Raw genomic sequence first — 26233 nt, 5'->3', positions numbered from 1 at the left:
TACATATAATTACTGTGTTATCACCATGTATATTGTTGTGTTTTGCACATTGTTTACAAGGTGAAAGAACTTGTTTGATTTCTGTTATAATGTCCACAAATGAGAAGTATGGAAATAAAATGAATTGAATTGAATTGAATTGATTTTCTTTCTTGATTCTACATCTTGTAAAATATATCGTACAGATGTATATTTAACACGCTTATGTAAACGAGCAAAGATCAATACCTAGCACCAACGTATGGTCCCAGCTTAGCTATATAAAGCTCTGACAATATGTTTGATGTTTCATAGTTACGAATACAATATCAATATACGACTTTAGCAGTCTGCTCTACATAGCAAAGCAAATTGAGCGGAAAGTCATCTTTCCTCGGCAATCAGTCACATGTTGATGACGATTGTTCCTTGCGCCACCAAAACGGTGAACACTGTCAATGATGCAGTGAGAACCAAGAAACACACAACAACCAAAACAAGCATCACTCGATACACTGTTTGATGGCTGCCATGCGCGTTCTGTGCCTTTGGAGCTGACGCGCTCGTCTGCGCGCTGGGCGTCGCATAATCCTTGCGAGTTTCTTCAGTTTCTTCTGCGATGGACGCCGCGGGAGGGCGACAAAGTTTTAAACCGCTGATCTTCGAGATTCCGACGAGGAGGAGAATGATCTCGCCGAACGACATGAACGACATCCCGATGTAGAGACCGAGGATGCCGCCAATATCGCCAAAGAGACTTTCGATCTGTAAAAATACATGTACACACAATTTCGAGAACGTTCACAGTGACGACGAAAACGCTATGGCTGAGCTATAATGTATAAGGCAAATAGTAATGGTGTACCCTCGGTGTGGAACCGTATACGTTTAAACAGATTGTCAGATTTTCCTCAACGTCTCAGATTTGTTTTACTTTTTTACACTCACCCAATCCCCTCATCAATTTTGGATGGACTTGTCCTTTAGGCTGCTGTTCCTAATTCGGGCCTATAGGATTAGTATTCAGCTATCAAAACTATACCCCTATCATCTTTTTTTTATGTCTATGCATGAATAGGAGCTGACGAATGTGATCGTTTTTGTCTCCTGCTGTCTCTTGATTTTTTTTTTTTTTTTTTACAAATGACTATTAAACATACACAATGGATTATTCTTCACACACATAAACACATACATGCACACACTTTTATATATCCATGTTCATATATCGACGACTATATCTCCAGCTTTATTTACATTGCTGTGTCTATATACATTACAAGCAGTTCCTACCGTATGCACAGCCACTTGAAGGTTGAGTTCATAGTTCAGCTGCTCGTAGTAAACGACCAAACGGACCAGATTTTTCCTGTGTATTCGAGTTACAGAGAAAATCGTAGTTACATAATTACGATTTACTTGTTTCTTTATATGAATCTTATTCAGTGTCAGCTTACTTCATCTAAGTCACCACGTATGACTATATAAGGCATATCATAATTGAATGAAGAAAATCAGAATCCGAAACCTTCGGATTGCCAGACCAGTGCTCTTACCGACTGGGCTATGGAAAGCCCATGTACGGTAATTGTCCCCGAGTATCCCTTGCTCGTGAGATCAGAAGCTATCATAAACCCGACATGCATAAATCCGATGGACAAACATCAACTTGGCGATAAACTTTAGGGATTACGAAGTGAAGCAGCTTTCGAAATAAAAATAATGCAAATATCTAATGGTGATGATGATGACGATGATAATAACAATGCTACTACTACTACTACTACTACTACTACTAATGATAGTAATGATGATGATAATAATGATAATAATAATAATAATGATAATAAGAATGATAACAATTACAATGAAGTAGTGATATATAACAATTTATATTACTAAAATATTAATGACAACAGTGATAATGATAATAGCATCAATTATTTCAGGATTCTAACAAATCTTTGCCTGAAGCGGTTGTTATAAGATTAAACCAGGGAGGTGTAAGAAAAGGAGAGATAACTCTTCATAATTCATGCATACACATGTTTGGGTTCAAAGCGTTACAATGGGATGTCTAGCATTCCACTATACGCTTTGAAGTCATGCTCTGCACCGCTCTAGTTGCAAGGCGAAGTTCGGAGACGAAGAACGCATTTTACCTTTCGTTGAATTACAAGCTTTATTTCCCCGTACAATTTTGAATGAAATACTCGAATTGATTAAGAGTAGTTTAGGAAAGAATTCAAAATAATAAACATGTATTTCTAGTTTCTTCGTAATGCGCAAATCGAAATGAATTGAATATTAGGCCCTCTAAAAACCTAATATTTTCTATAATGCGCACATTTCCGCATGTTAGTTTTCTATCCTTTAATCTGGGATATTTTGATCTTTCAAATAAAGTACTCCGCTAAAGCGTGCTCCAGCGTGCTTTTAAACTATTTGCTGTTAAAATTGTCAGTTTTACACTGCATTTTGATTCGCTGCTTCAATTCAAGGTGCACAAATTCATTGTTGCCATCACATTGAAAGAGAGAGAGCGAAATGCATTAGGGGCAAGTATTTCTAGATGTGAGAGCGCTAGTCCCGATTATTGATGCTCTCTTTTGTCAAAGCACCTGATTTCCACCTGTAGATAAGCGCATAACTTCTCGGCGGTGCCGCGCATCCTTCAAAGGAGAGCAGGAGTTGTCTCTCCTTTTCTTACACCTCCCTGATTAAACTATGCTACCATCTTCGAGTGCCTGAGAACAAGGGAGTGTTCACAGGTATCAATTATATTTTATACATACCGAGTTGATTCCATGTCAGTCAGTATTCTTGCTGCATTCTGGCTAATCGACGAGAGTTGAGTGGCAAGGTGTTCCTGTATGTGTGTGTGTGTGTGTGTGTGTGTGTGAGAGAGAGAGAGAGAGAGAGAGATAAAGAAGTATCAGAGGCAAGAAAACTCGTCACGTGTTGCTTTTTAACACTGCTTTCACGACAACGTTTGATTCCAGTAATGCAAAATATGGGGAATTAATGATGGCTTGTCTTTTTTCCGGTACCATCGATGCAGATAAAAGTTAAACAGTTTAGATTCTACTACATGCAGATAAAAGATAAATAGCTTAAATTCTACCAGTTGCGGATAAAAGATGAATAGTTTTAATTCTATACCCACCTCGTATCTTTCTCCGGGCCATAATGCTGATGATACCGAGTGGCGATAAGATATCTCTCTATCGACAAAGAGTAGATGAAAGAAGAAAAGACGATAAATTGTAAGTAAAGAAAAACAGAAAACACCACGACGACGACTACAACCCCCACCACCAACAACAAAAACACCACACCACACCCAACACCACCACCACCACCAATATAACACCACCATCAAAACCAATATAACACCACCACCACCAACTACACAAACACCAACACCATCACCACCAACACCAACACCAACACCACCACCAGCGCCACCCATGTAACGCCACCACTTACACCACCAACACCAATTAAACACCACCACAACCACCAACACCAACATCTCCAACACCGACACCAACATCGTCATCATCACTACGACATCAATATAAAACTATCATTACAACATCAATATAACACCACCAAAAACAACACCAACACCACCAACGATACCACCAACGCTGACACCAACACCACCATCACCACTACCAACAACATCGAAAATAGAAACAATTGCTATTACTGTTTCTACCATTCTCTGGTCTCCATTTCACTGTTCCCTTCTCCGTCTCATCCCCCTCCTTCTAACTCTTGTTCTGTTTCTATTTATCGTTTAATCCAACTCAGATGTTCAGATTTTGTGTTGCCTTAGTATTTCACATCTTGTTTAGATTAGGGTTTTCTTTTTATCGGTAGATCTCATTAAGACTAATTTTTCTATTCATAAACCGTTGCATATTTCGTCTTTTGTATATTATTTGTTTCACATTTCTGTTACCTAAATGTAAAGTGAAACATGTAAATAAAAATGTCTTGAACTGTCCATCGAGTCAATAATCCATGTTGGAATTTCAGTAATCAAATAAAGTTAAACGGGAATAGAAAATCAAATTTAATCAAACTTTTATTCTCATAGACAAACTAAATAATATCTCCCCATATGATGATTGTTGAAAAACTACCAAACACTCTCTCCTCTTGATTATTACTGCTGGTTGTTCTCTTACAATCACTTTTTTTCAATACTGGTCTACGATTATTGATATCAACATTGCGTTAGTGAACGTGGCACATTTAACATCCCAGGCATGACAGGACTTTAAAAAATTATATATTGCAAGGAACTAAGTTAAGTCAACCTAGGTGGACATATTGACGCATGCATGTAAGACAATCATGTTTTAAGCTTGTTAGAATACAATTTTGAGCTATTATTGTACGATTGCACATGTATAATCATAAGTAGTCATGGGTAAGTGCGCATGTAATTGGACACTCGCGTTCAGACTCAGAATATCTCCATTTAATCCTGAGCAACTTCATTTTTTAACCACATAAAATGTAAATGGATTTAGTGATCCGTTGTTCATACTCGCAAGATATCGGGCATTCGCATCCGAGTGTGTTCCTTTCGTAGAGATATTCGACCAGTTGCTGACACTTTTCTGAAACGAACACACAAAATATCATACGTTAACAAGTTTTATCCAAATTTGATGGATGATCATTTTAAACAGTTGCAAGGCTATCTGCTTAGAAAGTGCAAAAATCACCTTATCACTATGATAAGAGCAAGAAGGGTGGGGCGGGGTGGCGGTTACCTTCTACTTTACTCGCTTTCCATAAAATGGAGAAGCAAAGACCTTTCACTTGATCACGTCTCCCATCTCCAAGGGAAATACTGATATAATCTCTTTCTCTCTCCCCCCTCTCTCTATCTTCCTACCTCAATCTTATATTGAAAATTTGTCCCTTTTTTCTAGGTTCCATTTGTTGACCAACTGAAAAAGAAGAATGAAAGAAATGCAGAAAGAAAACATGGCAAACGGAATTCACTCAGAATATCCCCACCCCCCCCCCCCTCCACATATAATAATTGTTGTTCAGACCATTTGACCAAAAATTGCAGAATCACTCGCATTATTATCATTATATCATATGTATTGTTATCATCTGTATTACTACTACTGCTACTACTTCTACTTCTACTGCTACTACTACCACTATTACTACTACTATTACTATCATCATTGTCATTATTGTCATTATTATAATCGGTAAGCTCTCAACAATTTAACATATTAATTTTTCGGTGGGGGGGGGGGGGGCGGGAGGGGGAGTCTACAATGATCAAATATGGGCATTCGCACTTTTTTTGCACCCCTATAGACATGTTGCTTTAGTTTGTCTGAATAAATACAATACAATACAATACAATAATCATTGTGAGATAATGAAATAAAAAAATCTTCCGATTTGTCTGTATTCGATAAAAATAATTAATGTTGAACTATTAAACAAACACATATTATTTTGTCTACTTTGTGACTTGATCGGATGAACTGACATCGTTTTGAATTCATTCTGTTAGATTTAACTTTGAAAGGATGTGGATTTGAACCACAAACCTTGTGTGCTGTTGAGTGCACTGCACTGGTTACTGTCAATGATCCTCACGTCAGTGATGCAGTCACACAAGTCAAGGAGCGTCTTCTGCAAGCAATGTTTCTGGCAAGCCTTCTTGGTGTACGAGAACTCGTCCGTCGTGAAGTTTGTGTTCGCTCCATTCGCCGTGCACGGTTCGCCGTATCGACCCCCTAGACGTGTTATGTTGACCTGATGAGGAATTGCATCTCGCTTCATTACGTCATGTTATAGTTACTTTATCTATAACCCATCGCCTCCCAGTCGTAAGCCCTCTCAAAGTTTATCCATTACCACCCATGCTGGAAAGAACACAGTGCCCCACAGTGTGTGCCCCACAGTGTGAGACACAGCGCGAATACAGTGTAATATCTCCTCATACTGTTAAACTCGAGTGTTTTAACAGTGTGAACACAACGTGAGACATCAATTCACAGTGCGAAACAAAGCATTACTATGTGAACACTCTGTGAAAACCACACCACAGTGTGAAATCATGTTCACACTGTTAAATTCGAGCGTTTTAACATAGTCCACTATGTGAACATTCTGTGAACACAGTGTGAGACCCTGTGTTCATTCCAGTAAGGATATGTGGCACAACTCTTAAAGACGCTATTAAATATGACAAAATATTGGCATATACAAACTACATGTAAAACTCTTTCATAAAAAGAAAATTTGTACACTAAGTTTCTTGCAAATACTGTATCGCAGAATCCTGGCAATGAATGGCTTCAACCTACATAGATCATACACATAATTATGTCGGCTGCTTGAGCAACACATCAAATTCAACGATTTCCTGCCTCATAACTATAAAAACAGGCAAAATTCTAGACAGAGAAGCGATACTGCTCTTGAGATCCGCAGAATGTTAATCGAGACGCACTGGTAGACTGCTTGTGTAATGTGTCAAAGTCCAATGTTTTGACAAAGTCAGTGTAAGCAAACATTTTCTATCGTCTGCCAGTTTTGTAAAGTTGTTCACTTCGCTACGTCAGTCAAGCACAGCGTCACATGATTGTACCCTAAGGGCGTTAAAGATGTTATTTTCCCATGGAACATGTTTTGTAATGAAATTGAAGCTGCGCCTTTTTCATTATGGGAAAGATTTGCTAAAAATAGAGTGTCATTTTCACAAACCTTCTGCATTCCACTACACATTATCTGTGTAAAAGAACCCTTTGACGTAGCAGTCATTATTACAGCGTAAACAAGCCGTCAGGGAAGACGAACGAGCTAGGGTGGTGCATGATTGATTGTCGACGCCAACAACAGTGTGAGACATTTTGAAAAGAGCTATCTTCTAACAATAATATCCCTTCCTTGAAAAAAAAATCTGCCAAATGAAGTCTAACATTGCAATAAAGGCTTTCACACAGACGGACATCGTTAACACGATGCGTGCAATGATAACGCTATACCTACGTCAAGGAACCTAGGGCGGAAATACAATTGAATAAGCACACATCCCCCCCCCCCAAAAAAAAAATAATAATAAAAAGATAAATAAATAAATAATAAATAAATACAAAAAAAGTTGGTTAAGTTCATAACAAATGTATTCCGTGGAGGACAGACTCAACTCTGATTATGTTCTGCTCGGACCGCGAATAGCATGCAATGGAGGATAAAATAATATCAAATAAACCGAATTAAAGGATTCAAGCTATATTCTTCAGCAAAGTAAAAGTACCTTAACATAGAGGTTTAGCCATTAAGAATGCGACTGTGGTAAATAAGTCATGGATGATTTCTCTTTAACGGTAAAAATCGCCTTCTTTTCATAATCTTGTTTTCATAACAATAATTGTTGTCATCACAAGAATTGCAAACACCGAAAGTTTTATCTGAAGCACAAAACTCATGGAGTTGTGTGAATAACTCATCATCATCATCTGAACAATTAATTTCTCTCGAATTGGACTGTGCGAGCTTCCTTTAAGCGGGGTTCCCACTATCGTACGATCTATTACGAACGCCAAGATTGGACATTCGTAACTGATCGTGGAAGTTTCGTTGAACTCGTCTGAAATTTTACGTTTGGATACGAGGTTATGCGAGTCAACACGTGTTGGTTCGCTTGGTTGCGATATGGTCACGATTGGTCTATTTCAAGCCATACGATCTCTCACGATCTGGTCTCCCGTTCAAATACGATCCGATAGGATTGTCCCGATTGAGTCCATGATTGGTTCCGATCTACTACTATCATTACAATCGGGGTTCCCGATTTGGTGCGTGCAGCTACGTTCTGATACGTTCCAATACGAATACCGCGAACCAGTGCGGGCTGTTGAGATAAGATACGATATCTTTCACGATCGGGATCAAAAGCGACCCCCATTTAAGGTGCGATTGGACCCGAATGGAAATGTTAGAGTCCGGCTGACGATGGATTTCATTGTTTCCTCAACTTCTGCAGAGTGATTAGGCCTACTATCCGCAACCATTGATGACGGTAAGGGTTGACAGGTTGAGGATGATGAGAACGTGACCTTTGCAGTATTGCGAATGACGATTACGCTATCATTAGATAGATAGCATCACCTAGGCCAGCAACTACCTCAGGTAGTCCCTCCTCTAATTTAACCTAAAGAAATTAATAGATTATTGAATCGACGTGCTCATCCTCCCCCCCCCCCAAAAAAAAAACCCCAAACAAACAAACAAACAAACAAACAAATACACAAGATCAGATCTTCTCCAGAAAAAAAAAAGATCAAGACAAATGTTTTCACCTTTCTTTGAAATACATGAAGAAAATATGAAATTGAAGCTAAAATAGAGGATGGGATCTTTTTGAATGCTAACATAATATATGTGTTATATACGCTCAATATAAGAAAGTTGGCCGAACTGATAGCATTGCTTGTGTGTTTGATTTCATATTCGCATAGTATGTTTCATATGCATTTTTATTTCAAAATGTCGTTATCTCATGTCAAGGGGTATTGAAAGTTTGATTTTTTTTTTTGGCTTGATTTATTGTTTTATTTAACAGCGTTTAACAAAACCGACATACACACACAACAGAAAGGTAATTCCCCTACGTCATTTTTTAACAAAAAAAAAAGTCTTAAGCAAAACCATTTCGCAGGGGTATTGCTGCACTTATTGACTAACTTCTATGTGAAAAACAATGACAGTGGTCTTTATAGTCATGCACGAGTGACCTTACATCCACGATAATGGTCATTTTTCAAAAGTCACAAAAGTTACTTTGTGGGGTATGAGAAACATTCTGCTTCTGGTGGATGTTTCAGTGGTGTATATATACGATTTGCGAGTAAAATAAAGGCAAATGTGCAAAATAAGCAGGAGAGTGAAAAAGTCGATCCCGATCAACACGATTAAGAAGAACGATTAGATAAGATATGCTGCGTTTTGGTACGATCCAAGACAATCTGATGCGATGATCACGATCCCAAATTAATCGCGTTAATCGTAGAAAATTTTTGAACCTTCCAAAAATTTTCTACGATTAACGCGATTGCCACGATTGACCTCATGATCTGATACAATCTATAATACGATCTGATAAAATCACCACGATTGCTTCACGATTAAGACCACGATTTCAATCGTGGCGCCAATCGTGATAGTGGGAACCCCGCTTTACCACTGGTCTGGGCTCCGTCCTTTTTTTCCCTGGTGCGATATTTTGCCAAATGCGACAGACCAACAGATGGCGCAAATTTTCTGGTTGCGATAATCCTCGGACGTCGCGCCCTCTAAAGGGGGTATCTCACTGAGCGGCGAACGTTTGCGAACGTAGCGAATTTGGGAATTCGCCATGGTTCGTAAACGGTTGCAAAAGGTTCGTTAACATTCGCAAGAAAGTTTGCAAACGGTTTTTATTGTCGCAAACAGTTTTTCTTGTCGCAAAGAAATTTTGAACATGTTCAAAATTTCTTTGCGAACCTTTGTGAATTTGTATTTTCGCTAACAGTTGCAAACATTCGCAAACATTCGCAAAACACTCGTAAGAATTCGCAAACGGTCGTAATACGGTGTCGCTAACATTTTTATATGATTCGCCACTGCTTGCGAAAAAGTAACCACATGGTTCCTATATAAAAGCTTCTGAAACAGACAAGGTTCCACTCTAGAAAGTTCTTGAAGCTCTTGACATCTCCATCATGATTGTAATTGCTTCAAAAGCTTTTCATATTGACTAAAGTCTGTCCTCTGCAACAAGCACTCTCTGAATCTCTTTCTTTTCTTCTTCCTTTCTTGTTTTTTTTTTATTTTATTTCTCTTATGCTGCACAACTCTCTAAAAAGAAAGCGTGAAAATGTTCACTCTTGAAGGAGTGAATTACAGAAAAGAGTGAGTTTTGAGTGAAATTGGAGTGAATTTTGAGTGAAAATATCTATTTTCACTCATTTTGGAGTGACCTCAGGGATCACTCGAAAATCTTGGAGTGATCCCTGAGGTCACTCAAAAATGAGTGAAAATGAACATTTTCACTCCAAAATCACTCTAATTTCACTTGAAACTCACTCTTTTCTGTTATTCACTTCTTCAAGAGTGAACATTTTCACTCTTCCTTTTTAGAGAGAATAGCTGTAGCAGCAGCCTGACAAAGCAGCTCTTCAAGGATAGCAACACCTTGAGCCTCTTCTTGGCAGAAATTTATTTCCATATCCTGGAAATCCATCTTGAACGGTTGTCACAAGAGATCTGAATTCAGTGGAAGGTTTTATGTCGTTTTATTGGTCTTACTATACACAATCGCCTGGTACTTTTCTAGGTCCAAGAACATTCGCAAAATTGTCCCAAATGATTCGCAAACAGTTGCTAATATTTGCAAAACTGTCGCTAACATTTGCAAAATTGTCGCTAACATTTACTAACATTCGCTAATAGTCGCCACCTGTGTTCGCAAACACTTTCGCAAACATTCGCTAAAGTGTTGCTAATTGTCGCTAAACATCGCTAAAAGTCGCTAACTGTCGCTAATGGCAGAAGCGAACTTTGATTTTTCGCAAACATTCGTCAGAAAAGTTGGCGAATCTCAAATTCGCTACGTTCGCAAACGTTCGCCGCTCAGTGAGATACCAGCTTTACGGCTTGTCGCGTATACTGAATCAGAGACTGCTTCGATCCTTCAGAAGCTAGACTATGTTACCACTGGTTATCGAGGCCGATCCAGCTGCTATGAGTCGTTACTTCTATTTTTTTTTTCGGTAGAAACAGGTTTTCCAAACGGATTTACTCAGGGCTTTTTTCCCCTTTTTTGTTTTTGTTTTTGTTTTTGTTTTTGTTTTGTTTTGTTTTTCTTTTCTTTTAGAGATGATAAATGCAAAGCTGTTTTGATTGTGGGGTTCGGAAAGCCTTTTTGAAAAACACAAATTTGTTCTTTTCGAAACAGGTTTCAGCCAGAAACGAATTTCTAGAACCGAGACAAACGCAAAGCGCACGCAGCTGTATAAGACCCCTTCTCCTTGGGTCAAACGGCGCAGTGCAGCTGCTGCTACTACTGCGCAGTGACAATGCCAGTTTTGGTGTTGGCGATGACTTGATAAACGCAACTTATTTTGGAAGGCGTTTGCATGAGGCTTTGGAAACGACTTTTGATAGTGGGTACGGAAAATTGTTTCAAAATAGAGAAAGATGATAAACGCAGCCTATGACTTGACTTGTCTGGCTTTTCGCCCTTTTACCAGAGACCACTCATGTAAATAACAAGGACGTCAGAGCGGAAGAAGAAAAATAGAAGAACAAACTGAAGGGGTCGGTGCAATATAGTGCTAACCCACACTTGTCAAAAAGTTACATGCATTTTCATAATCCTTATCATTCACTCTAACCTCCGTGAAAATATCATATCTTAATTCAACCAATAAGATGGTAAAAATGCATGCATTCATGTTTTATTAATGTACAATGTATGGACTTTCCGAACATTCAACAGCGATTATCTCAAAATGACTATTGTGTGGGTTAGCACTATATTGCACCGACCCCTTCAAATAATTTTTCGTTTTTCAGGTGTCTTTGTGCCCTTCTTCTCAAAGAGAACTATATTTTCCTTTTTCAAAGTGCCACGGATATGCTTCATAAGTTAGAATGTCCTGACATGAATAGTGATTTTAATGATAAAATTGTACAAGCAAACGCTGGCTCCGTGAATTGCAATGAGTGGCGAGAAAGATCTCGTGGAAACTGTTTACGCCCTCTACGACTGCCATTCTAAGATCCCCGGTGGCAATATTTTTTTTTCCCAGCATGGGAAAGTCACTAGTGTGTGTAAAATCTACGGCAGTCTACTGACAAAAAAAAGGTCAGAAACCTAAAGACTATAGGGAGACAATTTGTGTTCGTATACTTCAAAAAGCTCAATGACCACCAATCTCGGCAGCTCCTCGCTGTGGCACGATTTGTTGGTGCCCTGATCATGGAGCTACTACTGTTCATGGTAGCTCCATGCACTGTTCAAAAGATGGACGGTTGTTCGAATCCTAGACTGGGTTTTGCTCAATATCTTGTTTTCATTTTTGCTCTTAATTTCTAAAGTATATTAAGTTTGTAACGGTTTATTCCGTCAGGCTTAGAGAGAGTAATAAAGTCAAAGACTTGATAGTTATTCTCTATCCAAGTCACCAAGACAAATACATGCCTTTCCCATAGTGGGGAAAAAAAAATCGCTCCCCGATGGACAACTGTAGGACTGGAGGACATCGATCATGAAATTTGATCCCAGATTATTTTGCTTCGGCAATAACAGACTAATACGCTGAGAGAGACTGGTAACGAACCTTCCGCAGAGCTATGGTCGTTTTTTGTCCCGTAGAAGCCGTAATGCCGTCATCTTCCGGAAACGGCTGCTCTGTGGGCGGGTGGATGGACACTTTCACGCCGGAATCCGAGGTTAGCAAGCCAACGTATTCGGGGTGTTCCACAAACAATGTTAAGTGGAGCCCTTAGCGAGAAGGAAATGGGAAATAGGAAGAATTATGTAACCAAAGCGACGTTTCTTTCCACCACAAAGGATAAAAATGTTGCGTCATCATTAGCTTCGAATTTTTAACAAGTTGAAAGACAGAATATCATCATCAATGCGTTCAAAAAATAATACAATCGTTGTAATTCAAACGGAATCTCGAGTCGAATTGTGAGGGGACACCAAGACATGTAGGCCTACAAAACATGTATCTACATATCGTGCTAACACCTCTCTGTGTAAATGTATAGAAGCAGCATGCAGTACCACACCAGGAGTGGGGCAGGGAGGATTACCACCCCCCCCCCCCACACACACACTGCACCTAGCAACTAATGACAGACACTTTAGATAACAAAGAGAGAGAGAGAGAGAGAGATTGAATTTGCACGCACACAAACGGCTACTACACCCACTAAGCCCATTTTGTGGTCCCAAGATGCTTTCGTGTTTGCACCAAACAAAGGAATTCATAAGGTGTCACCACTTTGGGTCCCCCATTTTTTTTTTTTTAACCCGGAAGTGCGTAAGCACAATAATGAAATAAATAGAAACCTTGAAGTCGGCTGAAGAAACCCGGAAGTAGCACCATAAGTTGCGCTGAAGGCCTTTGTTTTTGTTTTTGTTTTTGCTTGTTAGCTCATGAAACCCGGAAGTGCCCCCCCCCCTCTCCCCCCCCCCCCCCCCCCCCCACACACACACACACACTTTTGAAAACGTGGCGCCGGCGGTGTATAATGTCTGCGTGGACAACCATGGTTATAAATAGGAGTTTTATCTCAAAATGAGCTAACTCCATTCTTGTTAAGTTGATATTAGTTGAGTTTGTGATTTAAGCTGCTAAAAAAAGAAAAAGAAAATGGAGGATATTCTTAATCATAACTTTTAGAATATTCCTTGTTATGTTACAAGTGGGGTATTGGAAAGGTTAAATTTTGGTCTATCTGATGATGGACTTACCTTGAAATGTTTAGAAATGGCGCTTAGCTCATTTTGCAATGAAACTCTTCATAGATACTCCACATATTGTTTATAGGTTTTTCTGTTAGTTCACAAGAACCATTGGCCGATATGAAACCTCACCATACTGAGCGCCTGTCTTGCCCGTATCCAGGACGTCTGTCTCATTTTCAGTCAAATTCCCGCCATTGAATGTGAAGCAGTTGCCATAATCTCTGTGCTGAAACATCCTGAAATTTCTGAGGGTGCAAGGAGTAATGAAGATGACTTTGTCACCAGCAGCAAATCACAGACAAAAACGCAATTTAGCGTAGCTAACTGGATACAGGGCTGTTTACAGTGATAGGAGTCAAGAATACCTACAACGTACCTACTTTGAATACCTACAACGTACCTACTTTGAATACCTGCAAGTGTATATTATCCGCATGACATTTCTTGTCGGGAGCATATACATAATGTGAACTCAAAGTCTTTCTAGAAGTTCTGTCAATGAAAGTCACTTTCTTTAATCAGACCTATCTACAAGTTCTGTTGTTTATGGCAATTGAAGAACGTCGGATGGATCATTCTGGGTCACTAGGGTAGCATCATAGCAATGTTTAAACGAAATTTAAGATTTACTGTAAGCAATTATCAAAATAATGAATTAGCGTGAGTTGACCAGGCAATGTGAAGCAGTTGGCGCGACTCGGATATATTCGGGAATTCCCGTGAAGAATTGTGTGAAGCTTCAACGCTGATCTCTAGAGAGAACACACACAACCGAAGAATCTCGACTGTAGTCGAACGTCACCGATGAGCGCAGCCAATAAGCCATCAGTTCGTAATTTATTTAGCTCATGTACACATTGGTACAAATGACCTTTTTTTTTTTCTCAGTTGGTTAGGCACTTCACTCGTTTTCAAAGCAGCATAATGCATAAGCATGCCCGACGTAACAATTCATGGAATTCATCTTCAAACAAAGAATGAACTTGCGTTGAGTTCAGGTGATCGGAATACTCCATCAGTTGACAATTCAACAGGCATTCATTTCATTGTTTTGTACTGAATGCAATAACAGCCTATTTCCTTTTGTATGGCGAAATACCACTCTTGCTGTCAGGTGGATGTGCTGGCAAGCACCATTTTAGATAAGGATCACAAGAATAATCATTGCATCACAGATGCTTATCACAGTGAATTTCAAACCAAAATGCTTGTTGGTACAAATGACCTTTTTCTGCTCATTCGCAAAGTGAAATTACGAACTGGTCTATTGGGTGTGTTTCGATGCAATTACTTGCTAATGGCCCAATACATTCTAACAGACCTGTTTCAGTCGTGGTTTTCGAATGAACATAAATAGATCGGTAGCAGCGAATTAGTGAAGACTGAAGGAATGGGTCCAACGTACGACGTGCCCTCCTACCTGTAGCTGCACGCTCGCCTATCGAAGACACACTGGAGAATGAAATCCTCTGGCTGGTGGCCGTACGCTCGAAGCTCCTCCAGAGTTGGGTTCATCAAATTCTTTACGTCATAGAAATCTGGGTCACGTGACTGCTCAACAATCGCGTCCCAATCATTGCTTCCTGTTGAGAAAATTCAGAGATCTATGGATGCACACTCTACTTTGTATACCTACAAAATAAAATACATATGAATACATATACAAAAATGAAAATAAATGCGCACGCGCGCGCATGATCAGATATAGTGTAAACATAATTATCTTCACCAAGTTATGCATTTTATATTGACTTTGTCACACACAGAAACACACACATACAAATTATGTTTTTGGTTGATTCTGTAGTTGCTTAAAAACAGGTGTCCTTATGAAAGTCAAAACTTTTATGTTATGTTATGTAATCAATTAATACATTAATAAACGAGTAGGGCCTAAATAAACAAATGAAAATGAATGAGTACAATTATGAAAGGAGAATGATATATACGATTTAAGAGATGCTTTCAAAAGAGGAATTTAGCGAAGATTTATGTTGAGGTGATATTATCAATTGATTAAGATTTGCATAATGTGATTGCTCTTAGGATTATCACTTATTCGAGGAAATGCATGGGAAAAATATCGAATTCTATACTTTCATATTCTCTGCCCGAATTTGTCGAACCCTTTATCAATGGCTAGTTTCGCCTAGATACTTCATACGGGTTCTTCAAATACAAAGTTTGCTCGATAAACACGGCCAAGACGCGGAAACTTGTTTGTTGTGTAAAAGGTAGTCGACTGATTGTTGTGTAGATGTAAAACTATAGAGAAGCTTGCCCCCCCCCCCCCCCACCCCCCCCCCCACACACACACACCCACACACACACACTTTACAGGGATCAAATGTCCCACTCTTTTCCATTCAAAGTGTGAGGGAAGCGGTAGCAAAAATATGAAGACTTTTTGTTGTTGTGTTTTGTTTGTTTGTTTGCTTGTTTGTTTGTTTTTTGCTTGTCAGCCGACTTTCAGGCGGAAAATCAGACCTTAAAAGTATGAAGACTTTTTTGTTGTTGTTTCTCTTGTCTTTTGGTGTTCTTTCTTCTTGACTGACAGGCGATTTTGACACCCCCCCCCCCCCCCCTTTCAAAAACGTAGCGCAGCCCTGATAATGCCCAAATAAATTCAATAAAATGCTAATAAGGATATCCATTTCTTTGTATGCAATAACGTAGTAGATATTTTCCTGTAGCTATTAATTGTATTCTTCAATTTTCTTGATTTAAGTCAGTAAAGCAATCATCCCAGGGGCATCGTTCCGTTTTAATGATGGGGGGTAGGGGAGGGACTTGGAGTTTGAATATCTGTGCGAGGGAGCGGAGTCCAAAAACTGCCGTTTGTAGCTGTACTTTTTTCGCTTAGGAAATTAAGGGGAGTGGGGCGCACCGGGCGCAACTGCTGGCAATTACTGGCAGCAACATCAGGAGAATGACATGACGATTAAATGCGAGCGAGCGAGCTTGAAAACAGTCCCAAAACTGCCGTTTGTAGCTATATATTTTTTTCGCTTTGAAAAATAAGGGGGGGGGGGGGGGGACCGGGTGCAACTGCTAGCAATTACCCGGCAGCAACATCAGGAGAATGGCATGACGATTAAATGCGAGCGAGCTTGAAACTTTTGACATTTTACAGTCCAAAAACTGCCGTTTGTAGCTGTACTTTTTTTCGCTTAGGAAATTAAGGGGAGTGGGGGCGCACCGGGCGCAACTGCTGGCAATTACTGGCCGCAACATCAGGAGAATGACATAACGATTAAATGCGAGCGAGCGGAGCGAGCGAGCTTGAAAATTTAGACATTTTACAGTCCAAAAACTGCCGTGTAGCTGTACTTTATTCGCTTCGGAAATTAAGGGATGGGGGCGCACCGGGCGCAACTGCTGGCAATTACTGGCAGCAACAAATATCTCGTAAACACATTTATGATGTAATCTGGGGAAATTTCAATCCCAGAAGTGTATACTGTTTTTTAGGGAGGGGGGGGGGGGAACCCTCCGTTTAGATATATCTCCTCCCATCCAAGGAACATTACTTGCATTTCTTTAAACTGAAGTAACAGACCTGGCGCACACTTTAGATGAAACATTTTGAAATCTGTCAATCTAAAGTGTATTAAGTAGAAATGACTGAACGGGGAGGGTATGGGAGGGGTAAGGCCTATCCCCCTCTTACGCGAGGGAGATTTTGTATTTTCAGAATTGAAATTCAGCCATCTTTGGGTGAAATATTTAGACAGTTTTCTATCAAAAAAGTAAAAACATTTCCACATCTCGGGAGTTACGAGGAGGAGCAAAATGATCTCTTTGTCCCCAATACATTTATGGGGGAACCATCCCCCTCCCCCTCAATCGAGGCCTCTGCATATGAGGGAGCTTTTGTAAGTGAAAGATCTGCTGCACACTCTTTGGTAAATATAAGGAAATAAAACGTCAATCTCAAAAGTGTACAAAGTCTATCGAAAGGGACCCAGTAGCGGAGCTTTTGCATAGGACAATTCAGCGATCCGGTGCATAATTCTGGCGGTAGTTGTCCACTTTTCCATAAAGAAAGTTCGAGATTTGTCCTCATCTCGGGAATTGCTTGGGGGACAAATGATTTGTCTGCCCCCAACATTTCCGTAGGGGCGGGGCAAATGCCCCTTTGCCCCCCCCCCCCCTCCCCTTCGAGATAGATTCGACGCCCCTGATCATCCCTGGGTATGCCCATAGATGTATCAGAGTCATCATCGTTTCAGGAATGATTCAGGACATGGATGGGGGGGGGGGGGTTCAATTATGGCGGTATAGTTTTCGTTATTGTTTGTTTGTTTTCGTACATAATTTGCAGATGGTTCCGAGTTGCTCGCTTCATAGAATGTTTAAATGTAAGCCTATGCTATTTGACGTTGTCAACGTCTGGACCATACCTTATGTCGATATTACTTTCTTCGCGAGCGAGCGAAGCGAGCGAGCGCTTGAGAAAATTATGTATACATTATCCTACAAGATAGAATACTGTTCAGCTCTGTTACCTGTCTGAAGGCGGGCGTACGAACGTCATGCAATATGCCAAAATTGATACAATCACATTTCTGCTTTCTCCATTTTTTTCTCAAATTTCAGGGGGGGGGGGATGATTATACAGGCCATCCCCCCTCCTCCATTTCAGGGAGGGGGGGGGGGGCATCCCCCCAGGGATTTACGCCCATGACCTATACAAAAGACAGCACCGCAGTCTATTATGATTGACAGTTTTACATTGTCGATCTTCGTAATAAAATGGTCACAAACAGCGTCTTCTTGAGTCCTGGGTCTTTGTCCGTTTAAGCATTTGCGATATTTTATGAAGATTTATCATTATCATTGTTATTATTATTGTGACTATTATTGTTATTATTATTATTATTATTATCATTATTATTATTATCATTGTTATTATTATTTACTGGCTCTATATTTATCAGTATTCTTTCTTCTTTAGCATTTTTCTTTCAAGAGGCAAAGATAATTTTTCAAGTTATCTTTTTTTTGTTATGTCAAGGTATATTTTACAACGACAAAATATTTTGAAGAAGATTTTAAAATTCATATATTCACTTACAATGCGATCGACTGCCATACACGATGTGGAAAGCCATCCACAACAAGTTACACAATTGCTTCTCGCAAGAATAGATATGGGTTTATGCAAGTGCTACTCATGACTGTATTATTATTATTATTATTATTATAATTATTATTATTATTATTATCATCATTATTATTATTATTATCATTATTGCTTGAATTATTATTATCATTCTTCTTCTTATCATTATTATTATCTTTATTTTTGCTATTACTATTTTTACTATTATTACCACTACTATTATTACTGTTATTATTCTTTCATTATTATCATCATTATTATTATCATTATCATTACAATTTTAAGTACTCTCACCATCAACACCAACAAAATTTTGGTCGTAGAAGTCGAAGTCTCCCCCTAGCCATCCGCTCTCTACGAACGAGAATATGTTTGCCAAGTCAGAGCTGCTAGACGCTACCGACATCGCCTGATCGGACGACGATGGCGACAATGACCACTCCGTCTCGTTGGAAGACAAAGGAGTCGATGACGACGGCGATGATGTCGTAGATAATCCCGTGGTCGAGGTTTCGGTTCCATTCAGTGATGACATCTCGTCTCCTGTTCACGGGAAACAAATTTCGTTTCTTGAAGTGTTAGCTAAACCGAGGAAATTGTTCACGGCGTTGAAAGTGAAAGTCACAGCACAATGACAATTCCCAGTAATGATTATATTTTTCAAACATTATCATCAAGGCGATATGGAGCTCTTGAAAACTGAAGGAGGAGAATACATTGCGGAGCGTTTTCAAAAGGGAGGAGGCACTTCCGGGTTTCAAGAGCTAACAAGCAAAAAAAAAAAAAGAAAAGAAAAGAAAAAAAAAGGCCTTCAGCCCAACTTCTGCTGCCACTTCCGGGTTTCTTCAGCTGACAAGCAAAACCCCCCCCCCCCAAACAAAAAAGGTCTTCAGTGCAAAAACATAACCTTACCACGCTCACTCTTCACTGTCTCTCTTTCTAGTGCCACTTACGTACTTCCGGGGTAAAAAAAAAGTGTGTGTGGGGGGGGGGGGGGGGGGTTGGGGGCAAAGTGGTGACACCTTATGTATTTCTTTGTATGGTGCAAAAAAAAAAGTGGGGGGGGGGGGCGAGCCCCCCCCCCCCCCCCCCCCGATTCCTCCGGCCATGCATTCTGTGCGTAATATGTAACGGCGTTGTGGTCATTGCTAGTGCCAACGTCTTCACTAAATATCACTGTAAGAGGCTGTTGTCGTTGTAATGGTACTATTAATAACGAAAGAGGCAGTGGCACAATTTCTTCCCTTTCCCCTCATACATTCTGTCCATTATTCCTTCGTAGTTCCTTCCTTTATTAGTTTCGTTAATTCATTCATTCATTCATTCATTCAATCCTCCTGTTTCTCTTCAAGGATCACAAATTCAAAAAAAAACCTAAAGAAAGAAATTCAAAGGAGAACAAGAAAGTGTCATTGGATCAAAATGATTACTGAAGTCAGAATGTAAGCAATCAATCTGATGGAATTAAATTTCACCGCTGTCTCTCACCTGTGTCCTCTGGGGTCTCAGTGATGCTCTCTGACTGCATGGAAATGTCGGCCAAATCTCGATAGAATTCACTACTGAACCACCAGGAATAATCGTCCGTGGCACCTGAAAAAACAAACAAACTTAGAAACCAAACATATTCAACAAATCAAACAATAATCATACCACTACAGCAAAAACTGCTACTTGTATTGATGATAACAATGTAATGTTAGAGATAATTAAAGATGAGCACTGCCTACGATGATATCAATTAATCAGCCATAAAAAAATCACGTTCATAATTATATATTCATAACAGTCGTTTTATCACATGAAGCCTGTCTACCATGTGATGGCGCTAATTCACCTCACAACGACTTGTCGTATCCTCACCCTAATCGCTGGAATCATACAAACTTGATTCTCACAACGCACTTACTCCACTACAAGGGACATTCCGGCCAGACTTTCACTTTTTTTTTCTTTTTTTTTGACAGGCGGGCAGCGAAACTCACTAGGCCTACCAGCAAGATAAACTCCTGTTCTGCTATAACTTCCAGAAATACCATGCTTTCTTATTTTTTTAATTTTCACTAAAAAAAAAAAAAAACAAAAAAACAAAAAAAACAAAAAAAAAAAAACCAAAACAAAAGATGAGGATCCTATACGAGATTCTGTGGTTTACTTTTAATGCAAACGACATGCAAGCGAACACACATATATACACACGCACACCATCGCACGCACACACACACACACCACACATACAGACAGACATTTCCCACACCTGTCGAGGTTCCGTCAAGCTCGATCAGGTCTTCGAACCTCGTGTTGACAAGCCGCGATCTCCGCATCATGTTGACATTACAGACAGTAATGGCGGGAAACCGAAGGGACGACTCCGTGATGATGTCTGTCCTGGTGGTATACGGGTAGGACATGAAGTCCTGGAGAAGTTTTGTTCCTGGCAGGAATAAGAAATGCGCAAAGATTATAAGAGCTACTCTCTCCCTCGGAATATAGTATGTATGAGATAACCAAATTGAGAGTGATTTCTCAGCCACATTGCTTATGCTAAGAACTGTGGCTGTTCTTCGAGTATGAAAAGTGACGTTTCCTCCAAAGAGATTATGTTCAATTCAATTCAATTCAATTCAAATGTTCGACCAGCAATTTAATTCAGTGTTGCTTTAGCAAACGCACATGTTATTGCGGTTAAGGAAAATCTATAGTAAAGGTTGTTTGCAGAAAACACATATGACAATTTCTTCAAAATCTATTACTTTATTGGTGCTGATTAATCCCATGTGATCTATGCTCATTGAAAGACAGTAATCCTTGTTAATGTTACAGATTTCCGATCTATACAGAGGGCAATATATATAAGGTTAGAACTACATAACCTAAGAACGATTGTCCGATCTTCCAGACATACATTCCGTATGCATTTCAATAATATACGACTAATCATTGTCACAATTGTTTTGAGAAACGTCAACTAACGTTATGATGAGGAAAGGTACGCGCCAATCTCATAAGGCATATTTCAAATACCATGTACATAGTTACAAAGTTACAAAGAACCCAGCAAAATTGTAGCCCATTATTCTGCTTTTTTTTTCTTTAAAAGACACTCATCTGCCATGCATGAAATGGACGGTCACAATTCAGTTACAATAACGGACATGCACCATGCCAATTATGTAGTTAGAAAAATCGATCGGTCAATCGTTAGCAGTAAATAAGTGATGGAGGAAAAGTAAATACTTCTTTCTAAAGAGTGATTCACCATTCATCTCGTACGAAATGTTAACCATCGCACTCATGACCATTTACTATTTGTATAACAACATTCACTCAAAACGTACTATAGAGCACCCCTCATTCGATTCCACTTGACCTTGACATTAAGCCTTGGTAAGATTCAACAGCACTTGCGCTAATTTGACGGTAGTCGTAAAATGTGGCCTATAGTGGAGAACATGCACGGTCAGGCTGTACTTTTGCAATTTCATACCTATATGCACCCATACATCAATAGCATTGAATTATTAGTATTACCTTGAAATAGAAAGACTCCTAAACACCCACAGAAAGCGCAGATCCAGAAGAGTTTTTCGACGACCGACTTGGCGGAGTAGACGCGTGGGATGCCGTGGGCCGTGGTCGTCATGGCGAAGTCGCCCAGGAGAGACGAGACCGTGGACGGTGGATCATCTTTCACGTCAGAGATTCGTAAGCCGACTTCGATGTCGTCGTCATTGCTGCTTAAAACGTCAGAAAGTTTGAAAAGAAAATGATGACGACAAGAGGGAATAATGGAATGTAAGAATGTGTGGAAATTAATAACTTTGCATGAGAATTCATTGATACGTGTTTTTAGGTATATAATATTCATCTGTGAATACCACTGGCACTGAATATTGATAGTTGCTATGGAGATATGATTTGACCTTCCATGCATGCTGTGGTAATTTCTACAAACTTGACCAGAGCGTTATTAAAAATCTCCGCTTATCCAAATGATTAAGTTTTTAACAATTTTTGACATTTATTCGTTTATATGTATATTTCTCTTGAAATGGAGTATTGCAATTTATATATAGTTTTAAAGTTTAGAATTTGGAGAATAATATTTGCCAAAGGAAAAAAAATATTATATGGATTTGATATATTCCCTACACCGTTTGGTGCAATCCCTTGCTTCAAATTTGACACGCCAGGGAGGTGGATTTCTTCCCCCTTCCCCCTCCCCTATCCCCCCCCCCCCCCTCTTTCTCTCTCTCTCTTATTGACTCCGTGTCTGAGTGCTTTACAACAATGCAGTCCAATACAATTGTTTGTAACGAATAAATTGGCACAAATATGTGGTTCGACTTCGAGTAGGAAGAATCTGCAGTGATAATGGTTCTAACATGACACTCGGCTTCATGAATCAGTGAAACTTTTTTTTTTTGTATTATGTACCGCTGATGGCGTGCCAACTTCTATTAAGTATACCTTTCTGTGACGTCACGGACGTGGTCCCAACCTACTGATTATTTCATTGACTTCATCTTTGCTTATGGTCACTACATTATAGAGCCTACCTGTGTCCTAATTGTCAGGCTGTTTTGTCTATGTGTTCATCAATGTATTGTTGTATAGTTCATAAAGAGTGACGCACACGTCCCACTGAACATACGCACAAAGGAACGTGTACTACCGCCATGGCTTTTATCATTTTTTGCTATAAAACATATATAGTTACATGTGTGCATATACAGGTGATATAAGTGGGTGTGCGTGGGAATGATTGTCACTACCTAAAAATCAATAATATTGCAAAGCTCTTTAAGTGGCCCATAGACTTCACATCACGTGTCACCTCTATACTCTTCTCCATTTCATATTGAAATTGATCTACGCCTCTTGAGTCTACTAAGTAGGGATAGAATTTCCCGATATACAGCTGGGGATGGTGTGTAAGATAATAATAGGACCATCCCAATATTTCCCATACACATCACATCAATATCTCTAGTCTCTGGGGAAAGAAAAATGAAAACGATAATAAGATAAAGGATTTGAAAATGGGTCATATACCCTGCTGACTGTGTGCGGGGGACAATGGCCGAATTATGCCCAAACATTTCATGTGTGTTCATTTTCTTTAATAGTATACATGAACACAGGTGTAAAAAATGTAGCAAAATAATAGTAAAAAAAAAAAGCTGCTCGAAAAACTACTTATCCAGTGGCGGGTGGCAGGCCAATGGAATAAACTGGAGTCCAAAGGGACTTGAGATTTCGATCCTACCAGAATCTTCCTCAAAGGCAAAATGAGTGGATAGGGAAAGACATAGTAATAACATTGAACACAACAAGCACAGTAAGAGCTATCTTCAAGTGTAAAAAAGTTGATTATATAGGAAATGTACTTATATTTTTAGCAATGTTCGAGTTGTTTTATGGACAGGGGAAGAGATAATGCACTTGAGGATTCCTGAGCAACCTGTGTGGTGTTATTGACTTGAAACCCATGCATACTCTTTAAGAGAGAACAAAATAAGCAGCAAAATAAGCAACAGCAATGACTTGTTTTAATATGAGTTAGATCACTCAATTAACAATAAGCAAAAATAAGATTAATTCAGAACGATCTTTTGCGACATTGCTCAAACACTACTACAGCATTGTGGATTCAGACTTTGTTGTTATTAACGAGAAGAATCCTGCTCAGTCATACAAACCGACATTACTCAAAGCTTCCAGTTTCTCACAACTCGCAATCTCATCATGATATCATCATAGAGAATGATTTTCTGAACAGAAGGAAAATAATAATAAACATGATAATGATGATGATGAAAATAATATAATAATAGGCCCTAATAATCATAATAATAATAATAATAATAATAATAATAATAATGATAATATTAATAATAATCACAGTATTACTATTATTAACATTATTATTATCATTATTATTATTATTATTATTATTATTATTATTATCATTATTATTATTATTATCATTATTATTACTAATAATGATATTGATAATAAGGTCTTATTTACCCAGGGTAGCGTCTTTAGTGTTGCAACTGCTCTACCAGAGGGAACTGCTATTATTATTCATAGCGTTGCGAGGTTCCCATTCTTACATTTTGGTCGAGAGGGACACAGTTGGACTGAAACATCTTGTCCAAGAACCTACGCACTGGGCGGGATTCGAACTCGGGTCCTCCGATCAGGAGTCGGGAGTCTTAGGACCTATCCACTATGCCACATCCCCCCCCCCCTCCGTCCCATAGAAAGGTACAAAGTTTTGGGTGAAATTAAGACAACGATGGCCTTCTTGATGTTATGATGTGTTTAATTTATTGCTGCCCTGCCATATTTTACAAATAACTCGGTGTCCTAGAGAGGCATCGTTTTCACTCGTCCCCCGATGGGTCAAGAGGCCACGCTACCTGGAGGGCTTCGGCCACGTAAGCCTACTTAACTCTTGAGAGGACCAGTGAGATGAAACTCACTGTGAGGAAGGGAGAAATGTTGTTTGTTGGGACTATGAATGCCCTGGCTCTTTAGTAAACATGGTGAAGGTTAACAGTCCGTGAGTCTGTTATATACTGCGCCCAGGCTATACAGTATACAGTTGCGAATCCAGAGAGGGGCGCACTGAGAGCGCGCCCCTCTTTATTAAGTGTTGCTAAAACAAAAGAAAAAGACAATGAGATGAAATCCGAAAGTAACCTCGGAAATATTGTTTGCGCCCCTCCTCCCCCCCCCCCCCCACCCTTTTGCGGAATTACTGGATTCGCCCATGATATAGACTATGGAACTACTACTAGACGGGATGTAAGAGGTACGTCACACAACAGACCTGTATGAGAGACTATGCTTCACGATCTCGTAGTAAAGCGAAAGCCGCCAGCAAGCTTCGTAAACTTGCTGCAATCAGCTGACAGCCATATCGTTATCTACGGGCGGCATGATTTCATCACCTCAAGGTCCCAATCCTATCTTTAATCCCAGCGAATGTTTGAAAAGGGCGAGGCGGTAGGGACAATGATTTTTTTCCACATTCATTTAAGAATTTCACTTTTAATTACGTCGCTTGGATATACGGAACTGCTAATAGGCCTATTAATAAATAATCAAAAATATTCGGCAATCTAAAAAAAAAAAAAAAAAAAAAATATGGAAGAAAGCATGACCACAAGTTGTACGCCTTTTTTGCAACCTAATATTAAAACAATAAAATGCAGAAAACGAAAATTCTCACTTTAATTCTTAATTTTTTTTTCTGTACAAAAGGAAAAGACTGATGAAGTCGTGACAAAAAATATATACAATCTGGATATTTTACAACTGATTGACAAATTGCCCTACATCGATGTAAATAAGCACTAACGAATTAATCAGTGTTTTAGTAGTAGCCATGGTAAAAAAAATCGTACACCCATGATTTTTTGATTATCATGGCTAGTATTATACTTCCATAACACGTGATCAATTCAGTGCTTATTTACGTCGATGTAGGGCAATTTGTCAATCAGTTGCAATGAAAACATCTCTACTGAAGAATTTCATGAATTTGAATCTGGATATTACCTTTTACTGCTCCGTGGTATATCTTCAGCTTTCAT

General features: G+C 39.3%; 1 protein-coding gene across 1 annotated transcript; it reads right to left on the bottom strand.

Annotated features, from left to right (window-relative positions):
- Positions 1-384: 384 nt before the first annotated feature.
- LOC139722709 (epithelial sodium channel subunit alpha-like) lies at positions 385-26233 on the bottom strand. The gene is made up of 14 exons (XM_071634000.1): positions 26199-26233; positions 22158-22363; positions 20884-21060; positions 20115-20219; positions 18921-19169; positions 14922-15084; positions 13631-13746; positions 12363-12526; positions 5580-5787; positions 4544-4616; positions 3146-3203; positions 2775-2848; positions 1273-1348; positions 385-744 (listed from the first exon to the last, which is right to left on the bottom strand). Exons 1-14 carry the CDS (start codon positions 26231-26233, stop codon positions 385-387), a joined length of 2064 nt encoding a protein of 687 aa, XP_071490101.1.

This window comes from Diadema antillarum, unplaced genomic scaffold (genome assembly GCF_040938485.1).
Source record: "Diadema antillarum isolate AM-2024a unplaced genomic scaffold, OU_Dant_1.0 scf00000170, whole genome shotgun sequence".
NCBI lineage: Eukaryota > Metazoa > Echinodermata > Echinoidea > Diadematoida > Diadematidae > Diadema > Diadema antillarum.
This window is presented reverse-complemented; position numbering and strand designations above follow the sequence as displayed.

Excerpts from the sequence above, each read along its gene's own strand:
- LOC139722709 (XM_071634000.1), bottom strand. The coding sequence starts at position 26,233 with ATGAAAGCTGAAGATATACCACGGAGCAGTAAAAG. Across the intron at positions 3,204-4,543 it reads GAATGCCCGATATCTTGCGA|AGAGATATCTTATCGCCACT; the intron begins GTATGAACAACG and ends CTTTGTCGATAG. Across the intron at positions 1,349-2,774 it reads ACTGACATGGAATCAACTCG|GAAAAATCTGGTCCGTTTGG; the intron begins GTATGTATAAAA and ends TCGAATACACAG.